The sequence below is a fragment of the Dermacentor albipictus genome, chromosome 10 (assembly GCF_038994185.2).
Source record: "Dermacentor albipictus isolate Rhodes 1998 colony chromosome 10, USDA_Dalb.pri_finalv2, whole genome shotgun sequence".
Taxonomy (NCBI): domain Eukaryota; kingdom Metazoa; phylum Arthropoda; class Arachnida; order Ixodida; family Ixodidae; genus Dermacentor; species Dermacentor albipictus.
The window spans coordinates 55,748,634-55,772,875 of NC_091830.1; the positions used below are offsets into that span (position 1 = coordinate 55,748,634).

The window sequence follows — 24,242 nt, forward strand, 5'->3', positions numbered from 1 at the left end:
ATCGGGGCCACTATTCTAAAGCTCTCTATTACCTTTGTGCCTACGGTGACTGCCGCTACCACCAAACTAGTCCCGGCACGGCACACCCATGGCCATGGGGCGTCTCGCGGTGACTCTCACAGTGGTGACATCTCGCGGTGACATCTCACAAAGATACAAGTGTTTATTATGTGCCCTGAAAGTACAATTTTAAGTGGATGCTATTTCTTGCTTGGGTTGGTGCAATCTTGGCGTGTAAAATAAATTTATCAAAAATCACAACCATTATGGCTGCTACTTTTATTCAAAAGTAACAACACGGCGCATGTCAAAATGGCCACCGTTATACAAGCTATCATGTTATTATTATTTGCCAAAACGCGGTAACCCCGTTCTTTTTACTCGGGTAATGAACGCCTTTAAAGAGAGGAGACGCTCTGTGAATTGGCACAAGTGAAAAAAGAAATTAAAGATCATTCAATTTTCCTAGCAAAAGAAACTTCCAACCTCCCTTTGCTTCTGTTATGATGCAGCGCGACACAACGCAGACTTTTCACTGCGGCGCCTTTAGTTCAGCCTTTTTATTTCCTGCCTTAGCAATTAACCTGCCTCCGTACGCCTGACGCAGAGCGGGCAGAACGTGCGTTTCGGGAAGCCATATGAAGAGTGGATAGAAAGTTCTCTTGGCCGCCCACTTCATCTGGGTGTACGACGGCCCGTTGCTTTGCCGCTTCAGTGGGTAACTGCGTATGTTCGGGTACGACATGAAATTCCCCAGTGTAATCCTGAAGTGCCAGAACTCGGGCTGCGTGAGGGTTACTCCGTTGCCTTCTGCGTGGTCTGCGTGTAGTTTCTGGCTCAGCGTGCCCCTCATGTAGGCACTGGAGAACGTGACGCCGACGTGGCCGCTGTCCTCGGGTTCTGTGTCGTCGTGTCCTGGGCGGTGATACTCGTACATACCGTCCATCTGGGCGTGTCATTGGGAGAATGGAACAAAAAATAGGTACGATTATTTCGGATCACATTCAAAGGGCGACATGAAGGCAAAGTCGGTGTTAGTAGAGACAGATGAAAGCAATGAATGCAAGGTCAAATAGAGGACACTTCCGGCTGGCTACACTGCACTGGGGAAGGGAACGGGTGGTGTCAAATAAAAAAAATGAAAAATCAAGAATTGAAGAAAGAAATGAAAATAGAAAGAACGAAATAACGGAAGAACTAAAGAAAGAAAACGTAGGAAAAACTCAACAAACTCCTACTCTCTCTGCTGATGCAGTCACACCATCTGGGAAGTCAACAGTGTTTGTCAGCAGCGTTGTGCAAAATGCGTGCTTTCACTCAACCACTACGAAGCTGCCTTGTGAATAAAGTGATCATGTTCCCTCCAGGTTGATACCAGTAGCTTTGTTGCCTGGTCATCCTCGCAACTCTGTTGCAGAATAAGTTCAATTCGACACATAATCATAAACAATGCCAATGTCCCACTGAGATATGTTATGCAACAAAGTGCACAGTCAGAAGTTGTCGCCTAGTTAATCGTTTTTTTGGGAAACGCAGCCCCACCTTTATAACGGCTCGCACTCATCTCTGTTAGGCCAGTGACTGAGGCTTTTGTATCGGCGCTGCAACTTTGCCCGACGTGAATTTCATGAAATAACTAAATTGCAGCCCGGATTTATCGTGCAACCAGTAAACAGTACATCGTTAACTTGGCCGTACTCAAAGGTCGTGCGAGAAAGACAAGAAACTACGAATGTCGCCAAGAAAATCTTATTTCTTGCGCAGTTAGGCCGGTGGTCCAAAATTAGGTTATACAGCCAACGTTCGCATGTTCTACCTAAGCTATGCTCTGCCAGTATTATGTGTCCGCTCTAATCTGATACATCTGATCACAATTTTTGGGTGATTGAGTGATTTGAAACATCGCCTGCAGCAGGTATACAATACAAGCATCAAGTTTTCAAATTGAAAACACCGGTTGCATGCCTAGGTTCAATGAATATTCAGCTTATTCACAAATATCGCTTCGAGTAAACTTTTGAGGCCGACTCTATCTACATGAAATGAAGGAACACCTCTTGAATATGCACCGACGCCAAGCTCTCTGCCAACTATCAGCTGAATGTTGGCTTCGATACAGTGTGACAGAGGCGCCGACACGAAGGGAAAACCGCTGTAGCCGACAGTCGGCAGGCCGAAATAGCTGTCGAGTAGGCCTAGTGTGAGTGAGCCTTAAGCGACCAACTGGTGGGCGACACACAAGTGGAGTTTGCCCTCAAGCGCATTAACATTTACATCACCTCCAAGTAGGATTTGATAATGATAGACATGGCATGGTTCACAAATTCCTTAGTGAAATAAAAAAGATAACCGCCCAAGTACTCCGTACAGATGGCTTAACAGAAAAGCTGATACATCCGGTACAGGTGTTGTTTCACTGAGTTATTCCCAGTGGCTGATTAACGTTTCACTCGGTAATGGTAACGCCTCTGTGTTTTTTAATGAGGTTACATACACGTGTGACTGCGACGGAAAATATGGCGGAGCCGGAGTCAATCATGATAACGTTGGTTTTGTGTCTCCACATGGACACAATCCTGGGCTAACCAGCCCTAAGGGCTTAGGTGTAAAATTTTAAGCATTGCCAGTAGGTGGCCGATAGACAATGTAGCACCCACCGACGCCGCAATGCGGGGACGCTTAGGTCGGAGCTATCAGCCGGCGCATTGGTGAAAGAGGAGGAAAACAAAGATGGCGTAGCAGTGCGTGCTCGTGGCGCAAGCTCCGCATTCGCAGTGTGGTTCTATAAGCGTGCTTTGCTTGTCGTCTTGGTCGGGCCCTCCGAGGCGACCCTTTTGCTCCCGACATTGGTGACCCAGGTGAAGGCGGCTTCCGCCTAATCACACTGTCATGGCTAATTGGCCGGAGCGGCTGCTCAGCCCAGTAGAACCACCATTCTAATCACGCTGCTTCGGCGCATGGTTCCCGCAGTGTGAGGTGGCTCTGCAGTTTAACAACATAATGATCCAGGAGATCAAGTACAAGGTACTACTCGACGTCGTACCACTTTACCTTCAACTGTGTCGCACCGCTCCACTGCCTGGTCCCCGCTCCTACAACGAGCTACGACAGTCCATCATGAACTTCTGCGGTGCTACGTACCGCCTTCTTCCAGATGTTGACGCGTGGCATGGGACCCATCTCTGCCAACACTCTCACGGCCAGCACCAAGGGCATCTCTTGCTGCACCCATATGCCATCCTCAACTGGCCTGCCCTCGTGGCTGATCTGCCACAATACAGTTTCTTTGACCGACACGTGCAATGCCGCTCAGTCCCCCGGCCTCAGACTTTCTGTGCAAGTACGCGTATAATGCTCTCGACATGGGTGTTGACCCGACAATGATGCCGGGCACTTCATTGCCTTTATCGCCACCAACGATGGCACGTGACAGTGGCTGCATCACCGACCCAAAGCCGGCTCCCGTGCAGCATGCCATCGGGTCAACCAACATCGCACTTGCCACTCGGCGCCGCACCAGTCTTTCACCCGATTCGCCCACGCCAATTCTTTAGTGCACCTCCTTCATTCTTGCCTCCCACTGAGCCAGCCTCGGAGACGGCGCGGCAGCTCTGCACCTTGCTGTCTCCGCTAGCTCAGACCATGCCAGTCGTCGCCACTGCGTACACGAGCCACGATCTTTTCGACCCTGAACTTCGAATAAGACCCATCTCCAACATGCCAACTAAGCTGAGTCCCCCTTCAATTGTAGTTCACTGAAAGACCAGAAACTCCTACGAGCCCTACAACCGCTTTGCCAGGACAGCCCATTGCTCATAAACGATGCACCCGGTTGCCAGCTGCGCCGGATCGTTTTCGCCTCCCGACAGGGTGCGCCACATTCACTTGCAACGCACGCGTCGTGGCCCGTACAGCTCTTCGTCTGTGTTAAATCTCCTTTACACTGCACTGCTCGGGCGCGCACGCTACATGCGGTGAAACGGTGCGGTCTGTAAGCGCCGCCGACAACCCTCGCAAAAGCACCACTTACCCATCATTTCCCTCACAAGCTTCGTCGTGCCTCCGTCCTCCAGGCGCTTGTGCCGTGCATCATGTTGTCAATTTGGTGCACTCCTCTCAACCGCGACCGTTCATCGAGTCCACCGCACATTACCGAGCACAAGTGTCGCCTGCCTCAGCTGCTCTACGGTACTGACTCGTAGCCTTTCCCGCTGACTGCTTAGGTTAACCACGGACCCTTTTGTCACGCGTGTACACTAGCCGTTTTGCCGTTAAGTATGTGCGGGGGATGGTGGGGCTGTAACGCCCACCGACGCCGTAACGGGAGGACACTAATGTAAGCGATCTCAGCCGACCTGAGAGGCGGCGACGAGGCAAGGCCTCGAAGTCCCCTCATGGGAGACGTGAGCCTGGGTCGTTAAACATTGCCGGATTTAAAACAAAGTTGTTTCCATCCATTCATTGTTGAAAGAAGAGGAAAATAAAGATGGGAGGGCAGCGCCTGGTTGATGTTGAAGCTCGGCACGCGCAGCGTTGTTCTATAAGGCTGCTGCATTGGTCTTCTCATTCGGACGCTCCGCGGCAACCCCTCGGTGCCCGATAACCACAATTAAAATATTGCTGCCGCATTTCAGACTAAGTGCCTTGTACCTCATCATAACCTATGTAAGTTCGCCAGATAGTTTACATGGTGTGTCCCGTTTAACAAACATTGCCACACCACCACCCCGAGTCTCGGCTAGATTTACCAATTAGTGAGCGTAGTTTTCCAAGACCAGCATATCGTAACCATCTCTGCATGAAGTTTGGGAAAAGATCACGACATCAAGTGTATTTATAAACCTGACCAAGAAAATCAGCCGCTTCGTATTGCTTATGAACAAGAGAACGTCCGTTCAAATCAACTACGGAAATCCAATTATTTGTGGAGACCGGTGATACTATCTTGCAGGCAAGGCGTATTCGTAAAACTTCATGTAGTCTTTAACAGGGAAAAGTTATGGGTGTGTACATGACACGCTCTTTCGCAGGTCCTAATCATATTTAATATTTATGTCTTCAGTCTCTTCAGGCTTGCGTGCAAACATTATTCCATTCTACATCGAAACAAACGGCATCTTACAACCCTTTTTCTTGGCGATACCCAGAGAAACAAGACATTTCAGAGCTGGACATAATTGCGAGAGTTCAAGCATACACTTACAGAGGTGGCTGGGACCACTTTGAGCATACAGTGATAAGCTGGGGGCTGTGCATTCAACTCATAGCAAAATATACACCCTTTGGGGCTTATCTTGTTCCACAGCAATAATCGTCATCTGTATTGCACGCATTTCCTTTTTTAACGCTGCGAGCTCGGCATTTCCAAGTAACGAACGGCATGCGCGTTATCAGCATGTCCTAGCAATCTCTACAGGAAAGTAGTGAGCTCAACGTTTTCAAGAAAGGAAACGCAAGCGAGGCACATGATTATTCTCTCGGGGGCAAATATACACCCCATAGGGTGCAACTGCTATAATAGTATTCACTCTAGAAGTTATGGCGAACTTAAGGCGAATAATATTGCAATGTAATTCTTCCTATTCAAACTTTCCTTAAATAAAATGAATCTCGGAACACTCGATGCAAACTTGGCGCGGTAAGTGTAACCGCAAACATGAAACCCACCCGCCGTGGTTGCTCAGTGGCTATGGTGATAGGCTGCTGAGCACGAGATCGCGGGATCGAATCCCGGCCACGGCGTCCGCATTTAGATGGGGGCGAAATGCGAAAACGCGGGTGTACTTAGATTTAGGTGCACGTTAAAGATCCCCGGGTGGTCCAAATTGCCGGAGTCCTCCACTACGGCGTGCCTCATAATCAGAAAGTGGGTTTGGCACGTAAAAACCCATACTTTATTTTAACATGAAACCGAAACTTCAAAAATATTTCTTCGAATAATAATAATAATATATGGGGTTTTACGTGCCAAAACCACTTTCTGATTATGAGGCACGCCGTAGTGGGGGACACCGGAAATTTTGACCACCTGGGGTTCTTTAACGTGCACCTAAATCTAAGTACACGGGTGTTTTCGCATTTCGCCCCCATCGAAATGCGGCCGCCGTTGCCGGGATTCGATCCCGCGATCTCGTGCTCAGCAGCCTAACACCATAGCCACTGAGCAATTCCTTTGAAGGAACAGTGGCCTTTCTCTGATTAAAGCAACCGATAAAAACCTAAACCCTTGCAAAGGTTTGACAGCTCACCTTGCTGACAGAAATGGTGAACGGGAAATGACGTTCCGTTTCTTGGCACGTGGCCTCCTCGACGATCACGTGGACGTCGGTCAGGTGCAGGGGCGACAGCGTGCCGTTGAAGAGAGTGTACTCGTGGGTAGACACATCCGGAACTGGGATAGTGACGGGCAGGATGGATTCCAGTCTTGACACGATGTCTCGCAGGAAGGCCTCCGACTCTTGAACGTTTGCCTCGGCGCATGCATCTGGCCATGGGGTGGCCGCAAGCGCATTCTCCGTAACAGGCAACGCTGCATAGAGTTCGCACACTTTCAGTGATTATTGGAGTGATCGCATGCCCGCTTGAAGGCATTGTCCCAAACAACACTTAGCGTCTACCCGCTTACCAGTTGCTCGTCTTTACTAGCGTGCTGTTAGTGCTGACACGCAATTCACGGTAAAAATTGGTGATAAGAAACGTTTGGCTGCTGTAAGAAGCAGCAGCGTGCGCTTTGGTATACTGTGCTTAAGAGAACTAAAGTCACGTACAGTATGAGCTGCAACACAGCACCCGTGGTTGAAAGGGCCCAAGGCTGCAATCCGCACTGACATAACACAAATTGCAGATCTTAACACGATTGAAATTACTAGTGTTTGCGAAACCAATTTTTCTTATGCCGGCGCCGCGCTATATTCTAGGAGCGCCTTCTCCCTAGGCCACGGTGTTGCAGCTCACGTCGCACGCGACTGTACACGACATTATGGACCGTACTTCACAGTCTTCACAGAAACCACACCGAATAATCACGTAAGTGCACCATGGCACTATCAGTCTGTTTTAGGTGCGTTCAGGATTAACATCTCTGAAAGACACCGACAAATGGCCATATCATCCGTAAACCAAACTGAATCTCTATGGGCAGTATTCCTAATTTCACGTCACAGCATACATTCCATCGGCGCCATCGGGTGCTCCCATGTCCTGTCACTGATTCTGTTGGTCCAATAGCCCAAATAGATAGATGTTCTACGCAGTACATAGATTGAGTTTTTGTATGGTATAAATATATGTTACATACAAAACGTTTTGTTCATCAGCTGCGCTCTCATCAGTCATTAGTCATGTTAGCGTTACGCCTGTCGCATTTCTTCCATGGCTCGCTGCGGTTATCTTTATCTAAATTTATTTTTACGTCGAATTCTTCCTGCTTTGTAGCTTAGTGCTATAGCCGCAAATATAGCCGAATGCTGTCGATAGCTAGACGCCATCTGCCGGATACACTTATAAACTATTCTTCTTTGTTCAGAGAATTCTTTCTCTCGATTTCGGTTTTTTCCGTCACTGTTTGGCAAAAAAAGAAATGTAATATTCCCTGCTTCAACAGGTTAGCTTTCGAACTTAGGAGCCCGTTCATTCGGCAGGCTATTACAGATTGCTCCAAGGTTTCTGCTTATTTGTAAATTGCCCAACCTACATTGTCAGTTCCAGTTAAGGGCTTCAGTCTTTGCGATCAGTAATTCACATCCTCGCTTTGCTCAAAAATTGCTCAAATGACAGGTTACAGTCGTATTCGTCGCAAAGATTTACTCTTCGTCCTCTTCAGCCAAGATTGAAACGTTCGGTGAATAACCATTTTTGGGGCGGTTTGCACAAGCCAGCACGCCGTGATAGTTCATTACATTTTCTGCAGTACGCTTTGCGTGATTTCCAAGGTGCAAGCATTGCAGTGAAACTCCACTGACGGGCAGAATACTTAGTGCTTGAAGGAGTCAACAAGGACGAGATTCTGCAAAACCAGTAAAGCTCGAGCCCTCTGGTGGGGAAAAGTAAATACGACAAATTGTCATGCACCCCAAGGTATCGCAGCGTTATAAAAGAAACCGAACCCAGGTTTCTCATAAAGAAAGCTTCACATCATATTAAGATACATTTAGCCTGCACTGCAGAATAAAGCGATTGTGATTTCACAACAAAGAGAGTGTATCGCCTTGCTTGACATGTTCTTTCACTGGTATTTCGCTACATTTCTTCCTACCATAGCTCTACACTCGATGCCCATAGTTATTACATTGTTCATTGGTCACTTTAACCCCTTAATTATGGTGTACCTTCGGGTTATGGCAATCACGAAAATGCGTATGTGTGCTAGTAATTCCTCATTTATTCCTTTTTTGATCGCTACGAGATCTTGTACACATTTGCTTTTATTTTCCCTATCGATGAAAACTTATTATTGCCCCTGCCGTGGTTGCTTAGTGGCTATAGCGTTGGTCTGCTAAGCACGAGGTCGAGGGATTGAAGCCTGTTTGCGGCAGCCGCATATCGATGGGGCGAAATGCCAGAACACCGATGTACTTAGGTGCACGTTAAGGAATCCCAGGTGGCCCCAATTTCCTGATTCCCCCACTACCGCATGCTTCGTAGTCAGATCGGGGTTTTGGTACGTGAAACTCCATCATTAATTAACTTCTTATTGCCTGTTCACGGTGCATTCTACACCGACAATATCAAATGTGATCGCGTCGATATATTATAATAAATGGGCAGTAGACTACAATCTTTATTCAAGCAGCGACAGCGCGTGTCCTCGTCAACACCGTGTAATTCCCCTGCTAACTCAAGAAGGAATTCAAGACGTGTGTTAGCAAAACTTGTCATTTAATTTAGAACGGTGAGTGTCTGGCCTTCTGCTCGGCGATCGTATTATTATCACCCTTGTCTCTATCAGGAGTGTCGGGCGGCAGCACCCCGACTCCGGGGAAACATTCTATGGGACGATGACTTTCCGGCATATGCAACCCATAACAGTTACTTTGCAAAAAAAGTGTTTCTGTATTACTCAAATTCGATCGAACAAATTGTCGTGGATATCGAAATATGTGCCTTCATTTCAACTGTAACGCACAATGCCAACCATATAATACTGCAATAGATGATTCCTGGTATCCCACCGCACAATAGTTACAGAATACTCAATGATCAAGAAACGTCAAACGTTGGAAGCCTCATCTCAGAGTCAACGTTTCGTCGACTTCTCTTCAATGATACCATCCAAACCTGGTGGGAAAGTCGGAAAGGTCAGAACAACGTCCTGCGTAGAGACACACTTAAAAAGAAAGAAAAAAGGCGCACTGTCCTTCTAGTCTGTGAAAAAAGAAAAAGAGGAAAAGGGAGACCGGCGACGTCGTGAGCCCTTGATGGCCGCTTCGAGGCTCGCAAGGTCCAACGCTTCACACTTCTACGTTTTTGTGCGCAGCACGCTGTATCAGCTTGCTTCTTGCGGTCCGAGAGACATTAGAGCGCGCCGCCATTGAGGACGTGTGACCTCGTCTGCTCTCCATGGATGGTGCGGCGCAGATCCATCTTTTGATTGTCACGTCGCACGTTGCTGCTCCGACCATCTGGCGCGATGTTAATGGCTCCCAGCGAAGATATTCCCGCGCATCGTCTCCGCTTCCTCTTATGGCGATAGCGGGCAGGGCTGTCGCGTAAGCTTTCCCGTGGTAGCCGGTGGCTACGCAATGCGAGTACCTCAGTAGGCGGCGCCGAACAGTCGGGAACCGTTTTCGTAATATGTGCTGACGTTTCCCGTTGGGTGATCTCCACCGAGGCCATCAATCACTTTCCCTCTCTCATTCTCTTTCAAGCGCCTTTGAAGTCATTCGCGTGACGTCGGCAGTGATTGCGTGTACGTGCTTCCCACCGCTTTCCTCCTCTCAAGTCTAATCAGCTGTGGCGTCTGCGCAGGACCCCGGGCCCAAGCAGCAACCGTGGCATTTCAGCCCGTAGGTTCCGTGTAGCATGCATGTCTCCTGGCAGGGCTGACCTCTTCAGATTTTATTAAGGCCTCTCTTCTCTCAATTCCCTCAATATTGCTCCATGATGAGTGCTGGCGGGGAGGTACTGCAGAAAGCTTGGGCGAAAAAGAAAATGGCCCTTTTCATGGGCACAAGAAATGATTCAGTGACTCTTAGTTTGAAGCACCACGGTGACTCAGTGGTTGTGCAGCGGCGCCGCTGAGCGCGAGGCAGCCTATTCGGTTTCGTACGTGCAGGCAACATTCGAATACAGGCGCAATGTAAAAACGCTCGCGTGCGACGCATTTGGTGAGCGCTGAATGAACAATGGTGAAACTTGTGATCACGATTAGTGGTAAGACTCTCAATATGGCGTGTCCCATAGCCGAATGTGAAGTTTTGGGAGGCGAAATTGCACAATTTCTTTTTTGTTATCCCAATTTCTCTGCGAATGGTGGTTTGTAGCGGCGCATGCAGGCGGCCATGCGACAAATTGAGCTCACGAAGAAAAAGCCAAACTACCAAACGGCCGCTTGCCCTTTATTTTATGTTGTTGCACATACAATACGCTTACTCTAAGAGACGCTCATTCCCCCATTTGTGGGACTCGTGCGAAGCTTTCTGCTATGGATTGTGCATAAAGAATCAGGCCCTATACAGGTCCTTTCCTTGTGCCGCCACATTGAGGGAAAAGCACCAATGAATATGACCAGATCAAGATATATTTTCATGAAAAGGGTACTTTTGGCTCTAAACAAACTGTTTTTTTTTCTTATATTAGATGTCTGCAACGTAATGTGCTATGATAGATTTCTTGTGTGGCAAAGATTAGCCTTATTAGCTCCTAATTATGGTCGTGTGACTGCTTTTATAAAGCTAGAAGCAAGAAAGAATCCTTCACAATGACGTAAATAATCATTCTCCATAAGTTCATGATTGTCATTTGGTGTAGTAGGAGGGATTCTGTAGTAGGAGGTAATTTTGTGCTATGAATTGTTAATGGCGAAAGCTGCCCACATCTCTCACCCCTGTAAAAAACAATGTGATGAAAAGAGAACCCACCAGCCACTCGAATTGGTTAAAGCAACGATAACCTCTTTCAAAGGATCCGTCGATGGGGTGAAATGCGAAAACACCCATGTACTTAGATTTGGGTGTATGTTAAAGAGCCCCACATGTACAAATTTCGGGAGCCCCACTACGCCGTGCCTCATAATCAGAAAGTGGTTTTGGCAAGTAAAACCCCATATTTTTTTTAAAGGACCCGTGTGTAGTCGTAAATTAAAAATTACGAGTACAACATTGAATTCCGAGTGTGCCTCATGTAGTCTCCTATGCATCCGTTCTTATCAAATCCATTAAACTAACCTAACGTCTTAACAGTGTCAGTCATCTAACTATTTGGTATTTCATAATCAAACTTCTGAGCCTGGAAACATCATGCGAGACAGACTGGAAACGACGGTGATTCCCCTCGCTGCGCCCAATGTTTCCATGTCAAGAAGGCAGATGTAGTGAAGCAGTGGCTCTAGGAAAGCACTGCGTTTAGCTACGTTAATATTTGTCTCCCTCTTCGGGCTGTTTCTCACAAAATATTAATAGCACAAGCCAGTGGACATCATGTCAAGATTTTTGAACGGTGATAATTCAACGAACAGGAGAATAATAAATAGTATTGGGAAGAATTATTTCCTTTCGTGAAGGGAAGACTTGGTTTCTCTCCATAACTCTAAACTGTCTCCGGTATCTGCGGCCTCAAGAGCTGAGAAGCCCGTAGAAACCGGCCTGTTTGTAAAACCTCACTTATTGCTATTATTTGGTGATCTGTTCACCTTTTGTTCCCTTGTGCGTTTTTGTTGGGCTGTGAACGTTAGGCCACGAGCATGTGATTAGACCAAACAATTTAAACAACTCTGTAGCTGATAGCATGCATGCGCAGACCCCACGCGAACGCGGACCGCGCCAGTATTCGTGTCGCGACGATACAAACTTGAAGGTCGCACAGCTCGAGTATCCGGCGTCTCCCAAATCAGATTGGGCCTTTTAACGGGCACCATGCACCACCCGGGATATCAGGGAAGCTGTTGTGAGCTGTTGAGGGTTAACATTGACCCCTTGGGGCTGCTCCACGTGCGCCTAAATAAAAGTGCAGGAGCGTTTTCGCATTTCGTCTACATTGGAGTGCCACGAGAGTTGACCCGGCGAGCGCGCGTCCGACAGGAGAATGCCATAGCAACTCAGACGCCACAGAGGGTTGCGTCTTGTGTGATACGTACAAGTGAGGGTAACAGGGCAAGCGTCGCTTTGACGGCCGTAAACCAACGAATGACGCCTTGGGTAGCGTGCACGCTTTTGTGTGTATTTGTGTATGAGTGTGTGCAAATGCGGATGCGCGCGTGCGAGCGTGCACGAGAGCGTACGTGTTTGTGTGTGAACGTATCTCCCCACTCGCGTCCGTGCATCAACTCGAAAGCTTAACTGCAGGCTGAAAACCGGAAACGACTGATTAACAGGCGAAGTGTAAAGCACACAGAGCGACCCGTTTGCTGCGGAACGGCTCCAGCGCACCAGCGGCTATTATCAATCAGCGCCCCGCATTCAGGATAGGACAGCCGCTGTATCGATACGCGTCGCAAGGAGCGTGAAGGAGATAGCAAAGGCGACAAACTGTCACACTTCGGAGAAAATTTGGGTTGATGTGGCGCGCTTTGAGACCAAAACAATTGTTTGGAATAATCATAATCTTGTGAAAAGTAGTTTGGGCATAACACATTTTGGGGAAAGACAACAGCGCAGTAGAACGGGGGAGGGGAGAGAGTTCTTTTCGTCATGTTCTGCCAAAGTTATTACCGAGGAACGTCAGAAAAGAATGTTTGAGTGTTTGTTTGCTTGCTGGTTTGAATGTTCGTTTGAATGCGTACTTGCCTGCCTTTTTCCTTGCTTGCTTCTCGCTTCCATGATTTCTTGCTTGATTCCTTGCTTGTTTTACTTTCATTCTTTCTTCCTTGCTGTGCTGCTTTGTTTAGTTGTTTTGTTTGTTTGTTTTCGTTTGTTTGCTTGATTGATTGTTGGCACGTTGGTTCTTTCTTGCTTTTTTTTGCTTGATGGCATACTTGTTTGCTGACATACTTGCTCGATTGCTTACTTCCTTGCACGCTTGCTTGTTTGCGTACTTGCTTCCTTCCTTGCTTGTCGGTTTGCTTGCTTGCATGTTTCTTCTCGCTTTTTCTTTCAAAAATGTCTGTTTCCCGCTTCCAAGAAACTAAAAAGCCAAGAATAAGCGCGCTTACTGTAGCGAACTAGGTCCCTAATTTCTTGCGACCTGTGCTTGAAGAAAAGCGGGACAGGACATATGCAAAACATTTTATCACATTCATTATAATAAAAACCACAAATCCACTTATTATCAAGAAAATAGAAAGTAACAAATTCATCGAAACAATGAAGCGCTGATGCATAACACATTTATTCTAATCGTAGCCTAATTATTGATAAAAATACAAAGGTCAATAAGGAGAAGAAATGTACAGTGATTACATGCATGCACAAAATTCCAATCCTAGCAGGCTTTCCAAAGACTGCTTTTTAGCTCATAAAAATCGTTACGAGAGGGAATTGTCAATCTTAGGAAGCAAACGTGATCAAAATTCACATGCCTCGCTCATACAATAATTAATAATGGTGAAATATTGTCAGATAATACTGAATTAGGACCTGCCGTGGTTACTTAGTGGCTATGGTGTTGGGCTGCTAAGCACGAGGTCACGGGATCAGATGCTGGCCACGGCCGCCGCATTTTGATGGGGAATTAATGTGAAAACACCCGTGTACTTAGATTTAGGTGCAGGTTAAAATCCCCAGGTGGTCTCAATTTCAAGCATTATTGGATGAAACCTGTTCCTTTGCGAAAAACTGGAAAAAAATAACGAGCAGGTGAACCACCCATTTCAAATGTACCTGTTGCCATGCTTGTTCAATGTTATTTAAGATAATGATACTCGTATGCAGATATTTTCTTGCAATAAATTTAGAATGTGTGCTAAAGCGTCAAAGTCAATACACACTGAACAAACTTATTTGCCGATATTAGCTTGCACGACACTTTCGTGCACAAGATTTCGCGATTATGATACCATATGGAGACGTGCCGCGAGCTTCCTGTGTTAGCGTCCTTGATTAAGTTTTGTGGCAAAGAATTGCCCAAATTGCTTGCGCGCCAGTAAATCTCAATTATTTCCATACAGAACAGTTGACACGAACATTTTTCGCTAATGGTGACTCCACGGTTCTTGTGATCGGAGACTATGACATAGAAATTCATCGAAATGACACTGCGCTAACAGCCCCGATCACGTTACGTTATGCATCTCATACTCCACTTTGGAAAGATGGCGTGCCAATGAAGCTGTCATTGTGCTCCTAATCCCCCCCCCGGCCAATTCATGGCGCGAACGTGGCTGGACAGGGAAGCAAAACAACTGCACGAGAGAAAACACGATTGACTGAGGCGCACTCCAAAGCAGTGCACAAAACAAAAAGAAAAAGCATTGGTTTGTTACACGCGATTGAGCACATTTCTTAGTTAACTCGCTTAAGGTAACTAGGAAGCACTAGAGTCTTACCCTAGCAGATAACCGTTGGGCTGCAACGTTTCCCTCCCGTGGAAGCTTATGTATTATCAGCAGACGGGAATTCCGCAACTTTTACAACTTCACCGTGAACTACCTAATTACGAAAAGTAAATTAAACTCTTCATAACGATTAATAAATGATTAATATTTATAAATTATTATAATAATTGTAATAATGATTATAAATAATAATGATAATATAATGATTTATAATGATTACAAAGAGTTTAATTTACTTTTCATAATTAGATAGTTCGCAGAGAATTTGCAAATGCTGTGGAATTCTCGTTTGCTGTCAATACATGTGCTTCTACCGGACAGAAACGGGCAGCCCCATCTCTCTCTGCTAGGGGAGAACTCTAGTCCTTTCAAATTTCATTAACCTAATTAACTAAGAAGTGTGCTGAATCGCAATTTGCACACACATGTTTTCTGTTTTGTGCACTCCTTTGGACCACGCCCCGGTCAATCGTGTTTTGTTTCGTGCACTTTTTTGGCTTCGCCGTCAACCAAGGTTCCATCATGGATCGGTGGTGAATTTGGGAGCACAATGAACGTTTCGTGGCCATTCTACATTGTCAGCCTGGATTGGCCACCACTTTCTTTCACTATTTCAGCTTGTCCTGTAGTATTTGTATATGCCTTGTCATTCCAGTTCATTTATTTTGTAAAATGGGAGCAAAAAATCGCAACAGGTGCAAAGCACTCCTTTCGACCAATCTGCGGCATCTGCTCTCACGTTAGTTTGTACGCAAGCAATGCATGGCGAATAAAGCGAGGTGCTAGAAGCCGTCAGTGGGTCGGCGCAATTATCTACGACCAGATTGAACAAATCGCTTAATTATATTTCGAGCGGCGCACTGTCGTTATCTTCATTTTCATAACCTTCATTATATCATTCTTTTTCAGCGGGATTGTAGTTACCCTATCACACGGTCGCGTTACCGTAATCAGCTCTTGAATGCATAATTGTCGCACTTTCGGTAGGACATTAAATTTGAGAGTTACAGAAAGCTGTGACACGATTTAATATTGTGCGTACAAAACTACTTCGCTAACTTCAGTGTCTTTCGTTCAGGAAGATCAACCTTCTAAGCGAGCAGACAATCGTTATCAGTCACCGGAGAGGAATGCGACATTCAGCCGGCGTCGCGCAGATTTCTCAGGCCAAGGGCAGAACTTGTCACAGTAGCTCGGAGGCAAAGGCGACGAGCTGTTCAATACGAGGCCGCAGTTTCTCTCCATGACCGCGGTGCTTGCATTGCAGTGACCGGGAACACACGAGTATTATAATGCTCAGACGTCTGAACATGTTAAGCAAACAATTTTCATTAAAATTAGTTGACTGCTGCAAGAGGGCCGTTTATAGCCCGCCATGCACCTACCGAAACTGAACTCGCAACAACTAGTTTCGCGAAACAAAGTGTCACCTGTTGCTGAGCCAAACGAGGCAGTAAAACTAACTGCATAACCGAAAAGATGTAAACCAAAGGAGGGAACCATGAAGTGTGATCATGTCCAGGTAAACGGCATCACGCACCGTGGTGACTCAGAATCTGCATCACACTGCTTTTTCACGTGAGGGGGGGGGGGGGGGCTCCATTTTATAGTCTAAAGTTTGTGCCTATTAGAGAGACGGCGGAAGGGTTACTTGACAAAAGAAAGAAGCGTCTGGACCTGAAAAAAGCCTCTTCCTGCTGTTGCAGTTAGTGATTTACCGCAATTTTGAACTCGCATGCATCCCGTGGTGGAATGAAACCGTCGCGCTATATAAAAAATAACAAGAACTTAACTCTAAAGTGCCATCGGGTAGCTTTCCAAAAGCAGTATGCAAAAACCTTCGAGCACTTCGAATGCTATTCGCGTTACGGAGCACCAGCTGCACATGATGAATCTGGAGTCCGCCAGGCCGGCGCATTTCGCAGACCGCACGCGGTCCATCTTGAACTTGAAGTCCGTAATCAATCGATCCGTCAATCGACCGGTTCACCAGTTAACCATGCTGCAGTTTCGCAAGGAGAAGGTATTGAAGCGTATTTGATGCTCACCGTAAGCAGTCGCGAAGAGAGCCACAAGCCACGTGCGTGTCGCCGGAGAATGCATTTCGACGGTCGCTGCTGGTCGCACTCACGCCTCAACGATAAGCGGCCCGCTCGACGGAACCCTAATTTGTCTTCGTCTCCGCGCTTGCGCGGTGTCACTGCCAGGCCAAACTGTCGCATCGCTTGGGAGTGCGAGGCCCGCGGTGCTTTTTATCTGCGTCTCAATTTTTGCCATTTTGCTGAGCCACGCGCACGTGTCTCGTGCGTGCCTCTCACGCACGAGGCGCGTGCACGTGGTGTGTGTGACGTCGGTTGTAGGTAAAAACGCTGGGGAGCATTTGGTTACGCAATCGCCTCCTCGAAAGAGAGGCACCATGTTAGAAGCATCCCCCACAAGCAAACGACAGACGTGCGTCTCAAGTTCATAACACGTCGACTTCTTTCACAGCGCATTGCAAGGAATTTAAAGTTCCTTGTTGTCACCCGGGCGATTTCACAACGTGGTCCAATGGGCGTGACCTCGCTCCCTGCGGCCAATCCGGCTGGGGATCTCCACCTTAGTGCAAAAATAGAACGGCATTGCGCAGCTGTCTGCCCGATAGCGGGCTCACCAAGCTCCAGGGCTTTTCTAGGCGACTTGCACTTTCTCGCTGATGTTAACTCGTTAAATATCGAAAAGGAAAACGTGACTACGGCCTTTTGCATGCGACGATTGCTGAAGCTGTAACCTTCTGAAATAGTAGGTTATCAAAAGTTTATTACCGTGAAAACGCATAATATGAGCAACATTCCCTTGTGTGTGGCAGAATGAAGATTCGTCTCATCTTTTTTTTTCTATTGTGGCGAGCATGCGTCTGCACGATCTTTCTCATTTTCTTAACTGAGTTTACAATGTTTGGTAAGCTTTCTTGCCGGAAAGCATTAACTATTCCGGTGATAATTGTACGCTCGGAAACACCCTACCTTGCTCCGAAATGAAACGATGAAACTTAAATATAAGCTGTAAAATAGAGGATAACTCGGGGCGCCATTCGGTTTACAAGGTTTTTTTTTTTCATTTCTGCACGCATATGTTTTATCATGAGAAACGTTCGCTGGATATGTAGCCGATGTGCTTGAGTCATTTCGGACTACAGTTAGCATTTTATTATTGAGCAGGGGAAGTGCGTGTTTTCAAAATTAGGTTGACAAACTGCGAGAAGTACGACTTAGCCTTTGATTTGCGTTATTGCGAAAACGCAAAACACCAGTTTTAGCGAATTCTGCGAACGTGAAACCTTGTATAAGTATCAGCTAGTATTTTTGTTGCTGTGTTTACCGCATCGCGGTTCCTTTTGTTCCACGGGAATCTTTCAAACTAGAGTAACTTGCAATTCTAGCTCAAGTTGAGGATACAAATACTGTGACCACGTGTACAAGTGTTGCCATATCTACAAATTTCTACAAAGATCGACTGATTTAGGCCCAACTACACTAACTAGAGACTGGTGTGATGACCTGTGGCGGCATTCATTTTTCGTCTTTCGGCCTTCGCTAAAAATATATACCCCGTCATTATTGGCAGGTAGACGATATTACGAAGAGTTCTAGCGTAAGAACTCCTTTTGTGAAGTCCCAGGGTCTATATTCACAGCAAGCACTTACAGTTTATTTTTTTGAAAGAGGAAGCTCCAGACAACCTATCATAATTTACTAAAACTGCTGACCAATGACAAAGAGCGCTTACGCACGAATCTCTTCGTGAATGTTGCCACAGATTTAATAATCTGTGGCAACATTCACGAAGAGATTCGTGAATGTTGTGAACTCCTTTTATGCGACTGTGATCCTTTATTGGCTGGGCCCATTTGTGCTGTGTCAGAACAGCCTAGAACACCCATCTCGTTGGACGACTCATGTAGGACAACACCAAAGTGCACTAGCGTAAAAGCATCGTTGATGCAGCTTCCTGGCAAGATTACAAAAAAAAAAAACGTTCCTATGCTTGAATTGTTCCTAATAGCAGGCGTCAGCCATTCATGATGTACGACAAACTATTAGCGCGTGTCACCGGCCGATGACGAACCGCTGTTTGGAACCGAATGTATTGTAAATTACACGCACGTCCAACAGCGTTTTAGAGAGCAGCTCTTAGGGCACCCGTTGCTGAGATGAGCGTCGGCGTAACCGAGCGAACGAGCGCAACAGTGAATGATGAAAGATCAGCGCGGAGTGCAACGGGGAATGAAAGGCGGTGATAGCGGAGAGAGTGCGAGCAGGAAAGCGTGAGAAGAAAAGCGCAGTCGCATTAACGCGAGACGTTCTCTGCGCCAATCGCTAGGAGATGACGCAGAGTACCGCACACCGTCTGTCCGCTTTGTCCTTCATGGGTCACTGCTTCTCACCTACTAACAAATGTTAAACGTTATCCCTCGACGCACCTGCATGTGTCAGACGTTTCTCGAATGTTATCGATAGCTCTATCTATCAATTGGTTGTTGTCACCAAAGCTTTTATTAATCGGATTGTATGCCCGATGCGAATTTGTAGTCCTTTCTGAATGCCAGGCGGGCAGCAGCGATTGCACTGGGGCCTTCGCCGAGTCGTGTGTAAAAGCCGACGCACTTAACCGGCAGGTCAGATTTTCGACGATTGCCGACTGTGCTCGCCGCTATTCTTGTGCTAGAATGTTACTTACTTAGCTGAGTTCTGGTTCGCCCAATAAATAATTAACTTTGTAACGCACCCTTTCAACACTCTGTTGTTCTTGACTGTTGCTACGGCCTGAAAATTTAAGGCATAATACTTTCTGAAGAATGAGTTACGCAACCGATTTAAGTGCTTAGTCTAATGCAAAGACTCAGTGCCACCGCCCTGAGCAGCGGGCCGTTCCGAATCAAATGATTTGATGCAATGTATGGCGAATTCGAAGCAAGTAAACATCAGCGCTCAAAATTATCATTGTGAGGTATTGTAATCTTCGGTGAAATTTAATAACTCTGGAACTGTTAATTGTTAATTCAGCCCTAGATTTTTTTCCATTCATGGCGCCACCTAGTGTTCTTGATGAGTTTCCGAGCACTGTTGCACTAGAACTTGCGATATGTTTTTGTATGCTTATATATAGGCCCTATTTACTCATATAATTCTCAGTTCAACACTGAATACGTTTGTTAGTGCGTTTGTGCATGCAGTACCATCGTACTATAAAACCGGGACAATAGATACATTGTTTTACTGCAGTTTTCTGTATGCACATTCTGTTTACCAGTTTCATAATTAGTGCTTAGAATAAAAAAGATCCCTTGGCAGCAGTATCGCCACGGAGGCTATCACGCTTAGAAGTAGATCTGGCGTGCCATTTCTCTATACACGTCTGCATGTCTCGTTTGTTGCGACAGTTTATACGGAAACTCGGCCGTATCTTAGAACGCAAGCTTGGTTGCCTTTATTCGTCCCTGCGAAATGGCATAGGATTCTTCACAAGACTCATTATAAACAGCCATTGCCTGATTTTGTGCGCAAGCAAACGAGACAAGTGTGATGTCTGTTTCGGACGTCTTTAAAAGTAATCATTGTAATGAACTATTCCAATGCCTATTGCATCGCAGCGATTCTCTAAATCGCATGAACATGGATCTCTCACAAGAAATAAAACAAAATTTTTTGTTTTAGTGCGAACGCGACAAATACGCAATGTGCAAGAGACTCCAAGTACTACATTATTACACTAGTACTACATTAAGTACCACATTAAGTACAACATTATTCGCTATTGACCTCATCGACACAAACAAACTCACTCTATGTCAACAGTTCACCCACAGCACAAAACAGCAGCATATGCCATCTCCTCAGTCTCGAGAGCAGACCACCAGCTGCACTTCTGTTTTTAGCGCCACGACTTTATTTGTACTTTTCACACCTAAAATTCAAGAGTAAAGAAACGATGAGGAACTCAATTTATAAACAGCTGAACCGCCCCCCCCTCCTCTCTGTGGCGCCTTCATGTTGCCAGCCACGGAACATTCCATATGAGCTTCGACCATTTGGTTCTGAGAAACATAAATCATTCTCGCTTTTGGCCCGTCGGATATGATTACGAGTTGATTCATTCGTCTCTACGGCGCAAAAAAGGGGCTTTGAATGCTCTTCGAGTGCACTTCACGGGGTCCTAGAGGGAGCTGAAAAATTTGCTTGCCGCTGGAGATCGTCCAATGCGCGCTTTGAACGTGGACATGCTGATCACGTGACAAAACAGACGTGAAAAACAACTTCATAAGTGTTCCATCAGCCTCAAACATACCATAAGCCTTAACAATCCCGAAAGTGTGAAGTATGTAGATGGAGGAGGATGTGGATGCAACTTTATTGTTGCAGAAATCTTTGCGCGGTCTATTCCTGGGTGGTTCCCTCTGACAGGGCTCCACTGGCGATCGCGGCTCCACATACCTCTTTAGTTGGCCCGTGTTCTCAAAAGCCTGTCAGGCTAGAATTGTTCGTGGGAGAATATTTCAGCCAATTCTGATGCGGGAAATCCTACTATCGAAGGTAGCTGGCCGATGAAAAACAGCATCTTAGGAACGAAAAGCTTTGTGAATTTGTCCCTCCCTTATCAAACACCTCAGGCCAAACTCACAAATTTCGTAAGTGTTCTTTGACATTGTGTGCATTTGCTATTGATATGTCCGGTATCAGGAGTGGGTGCAATTAGCTTTTATGAACACTTGGTACGGAAGAGCTTTTTGTAAACACTGGCCCTCATGTCTGCGCTCCGCGGGTTTGCTGAAAAAGCTTTCTTCGTTGTTTTCAAATACTCAAGGGATCTCCTCTGAAAAGCGCTTTGTTAGTATTTATAGAGCACCAACAGTGACGGCGATGCTGCTCCTTGTGGTGCTTTTCTCCTGATTTTCTCCACTACAGCCGCTACCACTCACATACATTGTGCACAGAATTGCCTTACTCCCTCGGCGCTTCACATTGCGCAGCAGTGTCCGCAGTTGCTTGGCATGTGGAGTAGTGCCGACAGTTAGTGCAACGTTTTAACACCCCCGAGTAGCATGTGCTACAAACGTGTCCATGGCCACCATTCTCCGCGTTATCTAATTATTCTCCCGGAGATTTGGTCTGGCTTTCAGTTTTTAAGGAATGGACAAGAGGCCCCACCTCTGGACGCCTCATTTACATTTCACGTACTCTTTCTCGTTCTTTTCATACTCGGCCACAGTGCGAGTCTTTAGATATTGTTCTTGCCTAGACTATCGGTGACTATTTACAAGGCCCAAGTTACTACAGGAGCTTTTGTCAAATGAAATCTGGCAACTCTCTCAGGAGGCATCGACTTATTTGGCGAACCACCGAATAGCAGTCCTCTGAGCAGCCGATTCTTCTGCAATTCATTCACTGGCTTTACAACAAGATAGCCCAGAATTTGGAGGACGCGACATACAACAAGCTAGTGAAGAGATTTACGTGGCCTCACATGAAAGAAGACGCCAATAAATACGTTCGTTCATGCCACATTTGTCAACTCAACAAAATGAAATGTAGAGAGCCTACGGACGCCATGATAATACCTTACCATTCAAAATTGCGTTTTGAAGTTATATACCTGCATTTCACCGAGCTAGATTAGAAACGAGAAGGAGTCCTAAAAACCAAGCTCTTGTTCTGGCCATCGATGAATGCATCAGGGTGGTCGCGGCACAGGCAGGAAAAGAAGATGTGAATAGTGCCATTACCCTCCTCGAACGAGATATGTTTAGGACAACAAGAACGATCGTATGTGACAACGGTCCAGGGTTCAAGAGTGAAAAACTAGCAAGATGGGCTCGAGATCACAGTATATCAATAGAATTATGTGCGCCCACCACCCCGTGGCGAATGGGCTTGGAGAGCGTGCTATACGAGATGTGAAACAATACATCAGGATGCACGATAGTTTCCCTCGTGGATAGAAATGCGCTTTAGAAGCAGCTGTAAGACATCACAATCACTCCTAGACGAGGGGCTTGAGATGCAGGCCAGTTTCTCTTCAGGAGAAACCACTATTCGTCCAGCGGAACATGAGCTGAGGCCGTTAAAAAATCTCAAGATCGTTGTGGCGAAGAAACAAAAATTGCAGGAGGGGAGGTACCGTAAACGAATGAAAAATAATTGACAAGAAACCTTGCTCAGATATCCCAGACAATCAAGGCACCAACCTCTTTCTAATTTAGAAAGGAGTAAGAGATTGCAGTAGCAAATTTTATGGTCCTTAGTCTGGTGCAAAGGCAGCCACTCAGAAAGGAATAGTGAAGACTGTGTGGTACATGGGTGAACGTTGGTCAGTTGAATGTGCTTTGATTCGAGACATTTTCAAGTATTTCCCCAGGAGGCGTTAGCAAAAGAAACCTGGAAGGGTGAAGTGGTGCGCGAATTCCAATAGAAGATGAAGAAGCGCAGGAACGTGGGTACAGGAGAATGAAGTTAGAATAAAGGTAGATAAGACGGACGCCAGTTCCACAGCAATGCTTTACGTCTATTAGGTCATTTAACTAGTAAAGGAAGGAAGGAAGGAAATCAACTTTATTCGAGGTCATGCAGGCCACGAGAGCTTTGCGATCTCATTGAGTGGGCGCCTCTCACGACGGAACCGGGAGGCTGAGTTTCCTGGCGCCGTCGTGGACCTGCTGGACGGCCCAGAGTTGGGGAGCGAGTTCTTCACTCCGTATTGCTTCTTCAAACTTGTGCTTGTCCTGTTCGTAGATTATGCGAGCTTGCGAGCAGGGCCAGAGTAAATGATATAGGTTAAGGGATCTACTGCAATTGGTGCAATAAGACTTGTCGTAGAGCTCAGGCATGTAATGGTGTAGTCTGTTTTGCGTGGGGTATGTGTCTGCTTGTAGCATTCTGAGTGTAGCCGCTTGAGCTCGAGTGGGCGTGTGGTGTGGCGTGCTATACTCTCTACATTGTAGGTAGTATTGTTTAGTGATTTGATTGTATGTAGTGGGGGCATCCTTGTTCTCCGAGTGGTCAGATGAAGCAGCGCAGTCTGTAAGCGCGCGCGCAGCCTCGTATGCCGCCGCGTTAAGGTTGGGGACATCGCCGATCTTTCGTCCTAAGTGTGCCGGGAACCAATATATGACGTGTTTCTTAATCTCTTTCTTTGTAACAATTCTGAGAGCCTGCGCGCAGACCGTGCCCTTTCGAAAAGCTCTGATAGCGGCTATGGAGTCGCTGAATATATGGAAAAGATTGCCGTTGGTCAGCGCGACAGCGATCGCAACCTGTTCGGCCTGTTCAGGCTTCCTTGCGATTACCGCGGCTTCATATCTTGTGGATCCGCGGCCGTCCACAACCGCCACTGCGAAAGCTTTGTTTCACGCGTATGCAGCCGCGTCCACAAAAGCTGAGCGTTCGTGGTTCGCCGAGGCTTGGTTAAGGAGGAGTTGTCCCCTCGCTTGTCGTCTGTCGTTTTTGTTTTCGGAGTGTACGTTTCTGGGCACAGGTCATACCGTGATCTTGGCACGGCTGTCCCGTGGGAGGTCCGCAAAGTCTTTTTCTATGTTTCCATGAGCAATGCCAAGCTTCCC

The 24,242-nt window shown here is 46.5% G+C and overlaps 2 protein-coding genes across 2 annotated transcripts in view; one reads left to right on the top strand and one right to left on the bottom strand.

Annotated features, from left to right (window-relative positions):
- LOC135917054 (uncharacterized) overlaps positions 1–24,242 on the top strand; it is a 68,176-nt gene that overhangs the window by 39,176 nt on the left and 4,758 nt on the right. The gene's annotated exons all lie outside the window — the stretch shown is intronic.
- On the bottom strand, positions 133–17,227 carry LOC135917053 (uncharacterized). Its single transcript, XM_065450543.1, has 3 exons — positions 16,696–17,227; positions 6,249–6,529; positions 133–946 (listed from the first exon to the last, which is right to left on the bottom strand). The coding sequence occupies exons 1-3, from the start codon at positions 16,748–16,750 to the stop codon at positions 533–535; spliced, it is 750 nt and encodes a 249-aa protein (XP_065306615.1). The 5' UTR covers positions 16,751–17,227; the 3' UTR covers positions 133–532.

Bases quoted from the DNA above. Each gene is read 5' to 3' on its own strand.
- LOC135917053 (XM_065450543.1), bottom strand. From the start codon at position 16,750: ATGCATTCTCCGGCGACACGCACGTGGCTTGTGGCTCTCTTCGCGACT. The intron at 6,530-16,695 runs GTGAGCATCAAA...AACTCTATGCAG, and splicing joins TCTCTTCGCGACTGCTTACG to CGTTGCCTGTTACGGAGAAT. The intron at 947-6,248 runs GTGAGCTGTCAA...TGACACGCCCAG, and splicing joins TCACCATTTCTGTCAGCAAG to ATGGACGGTATGTACGAGTA.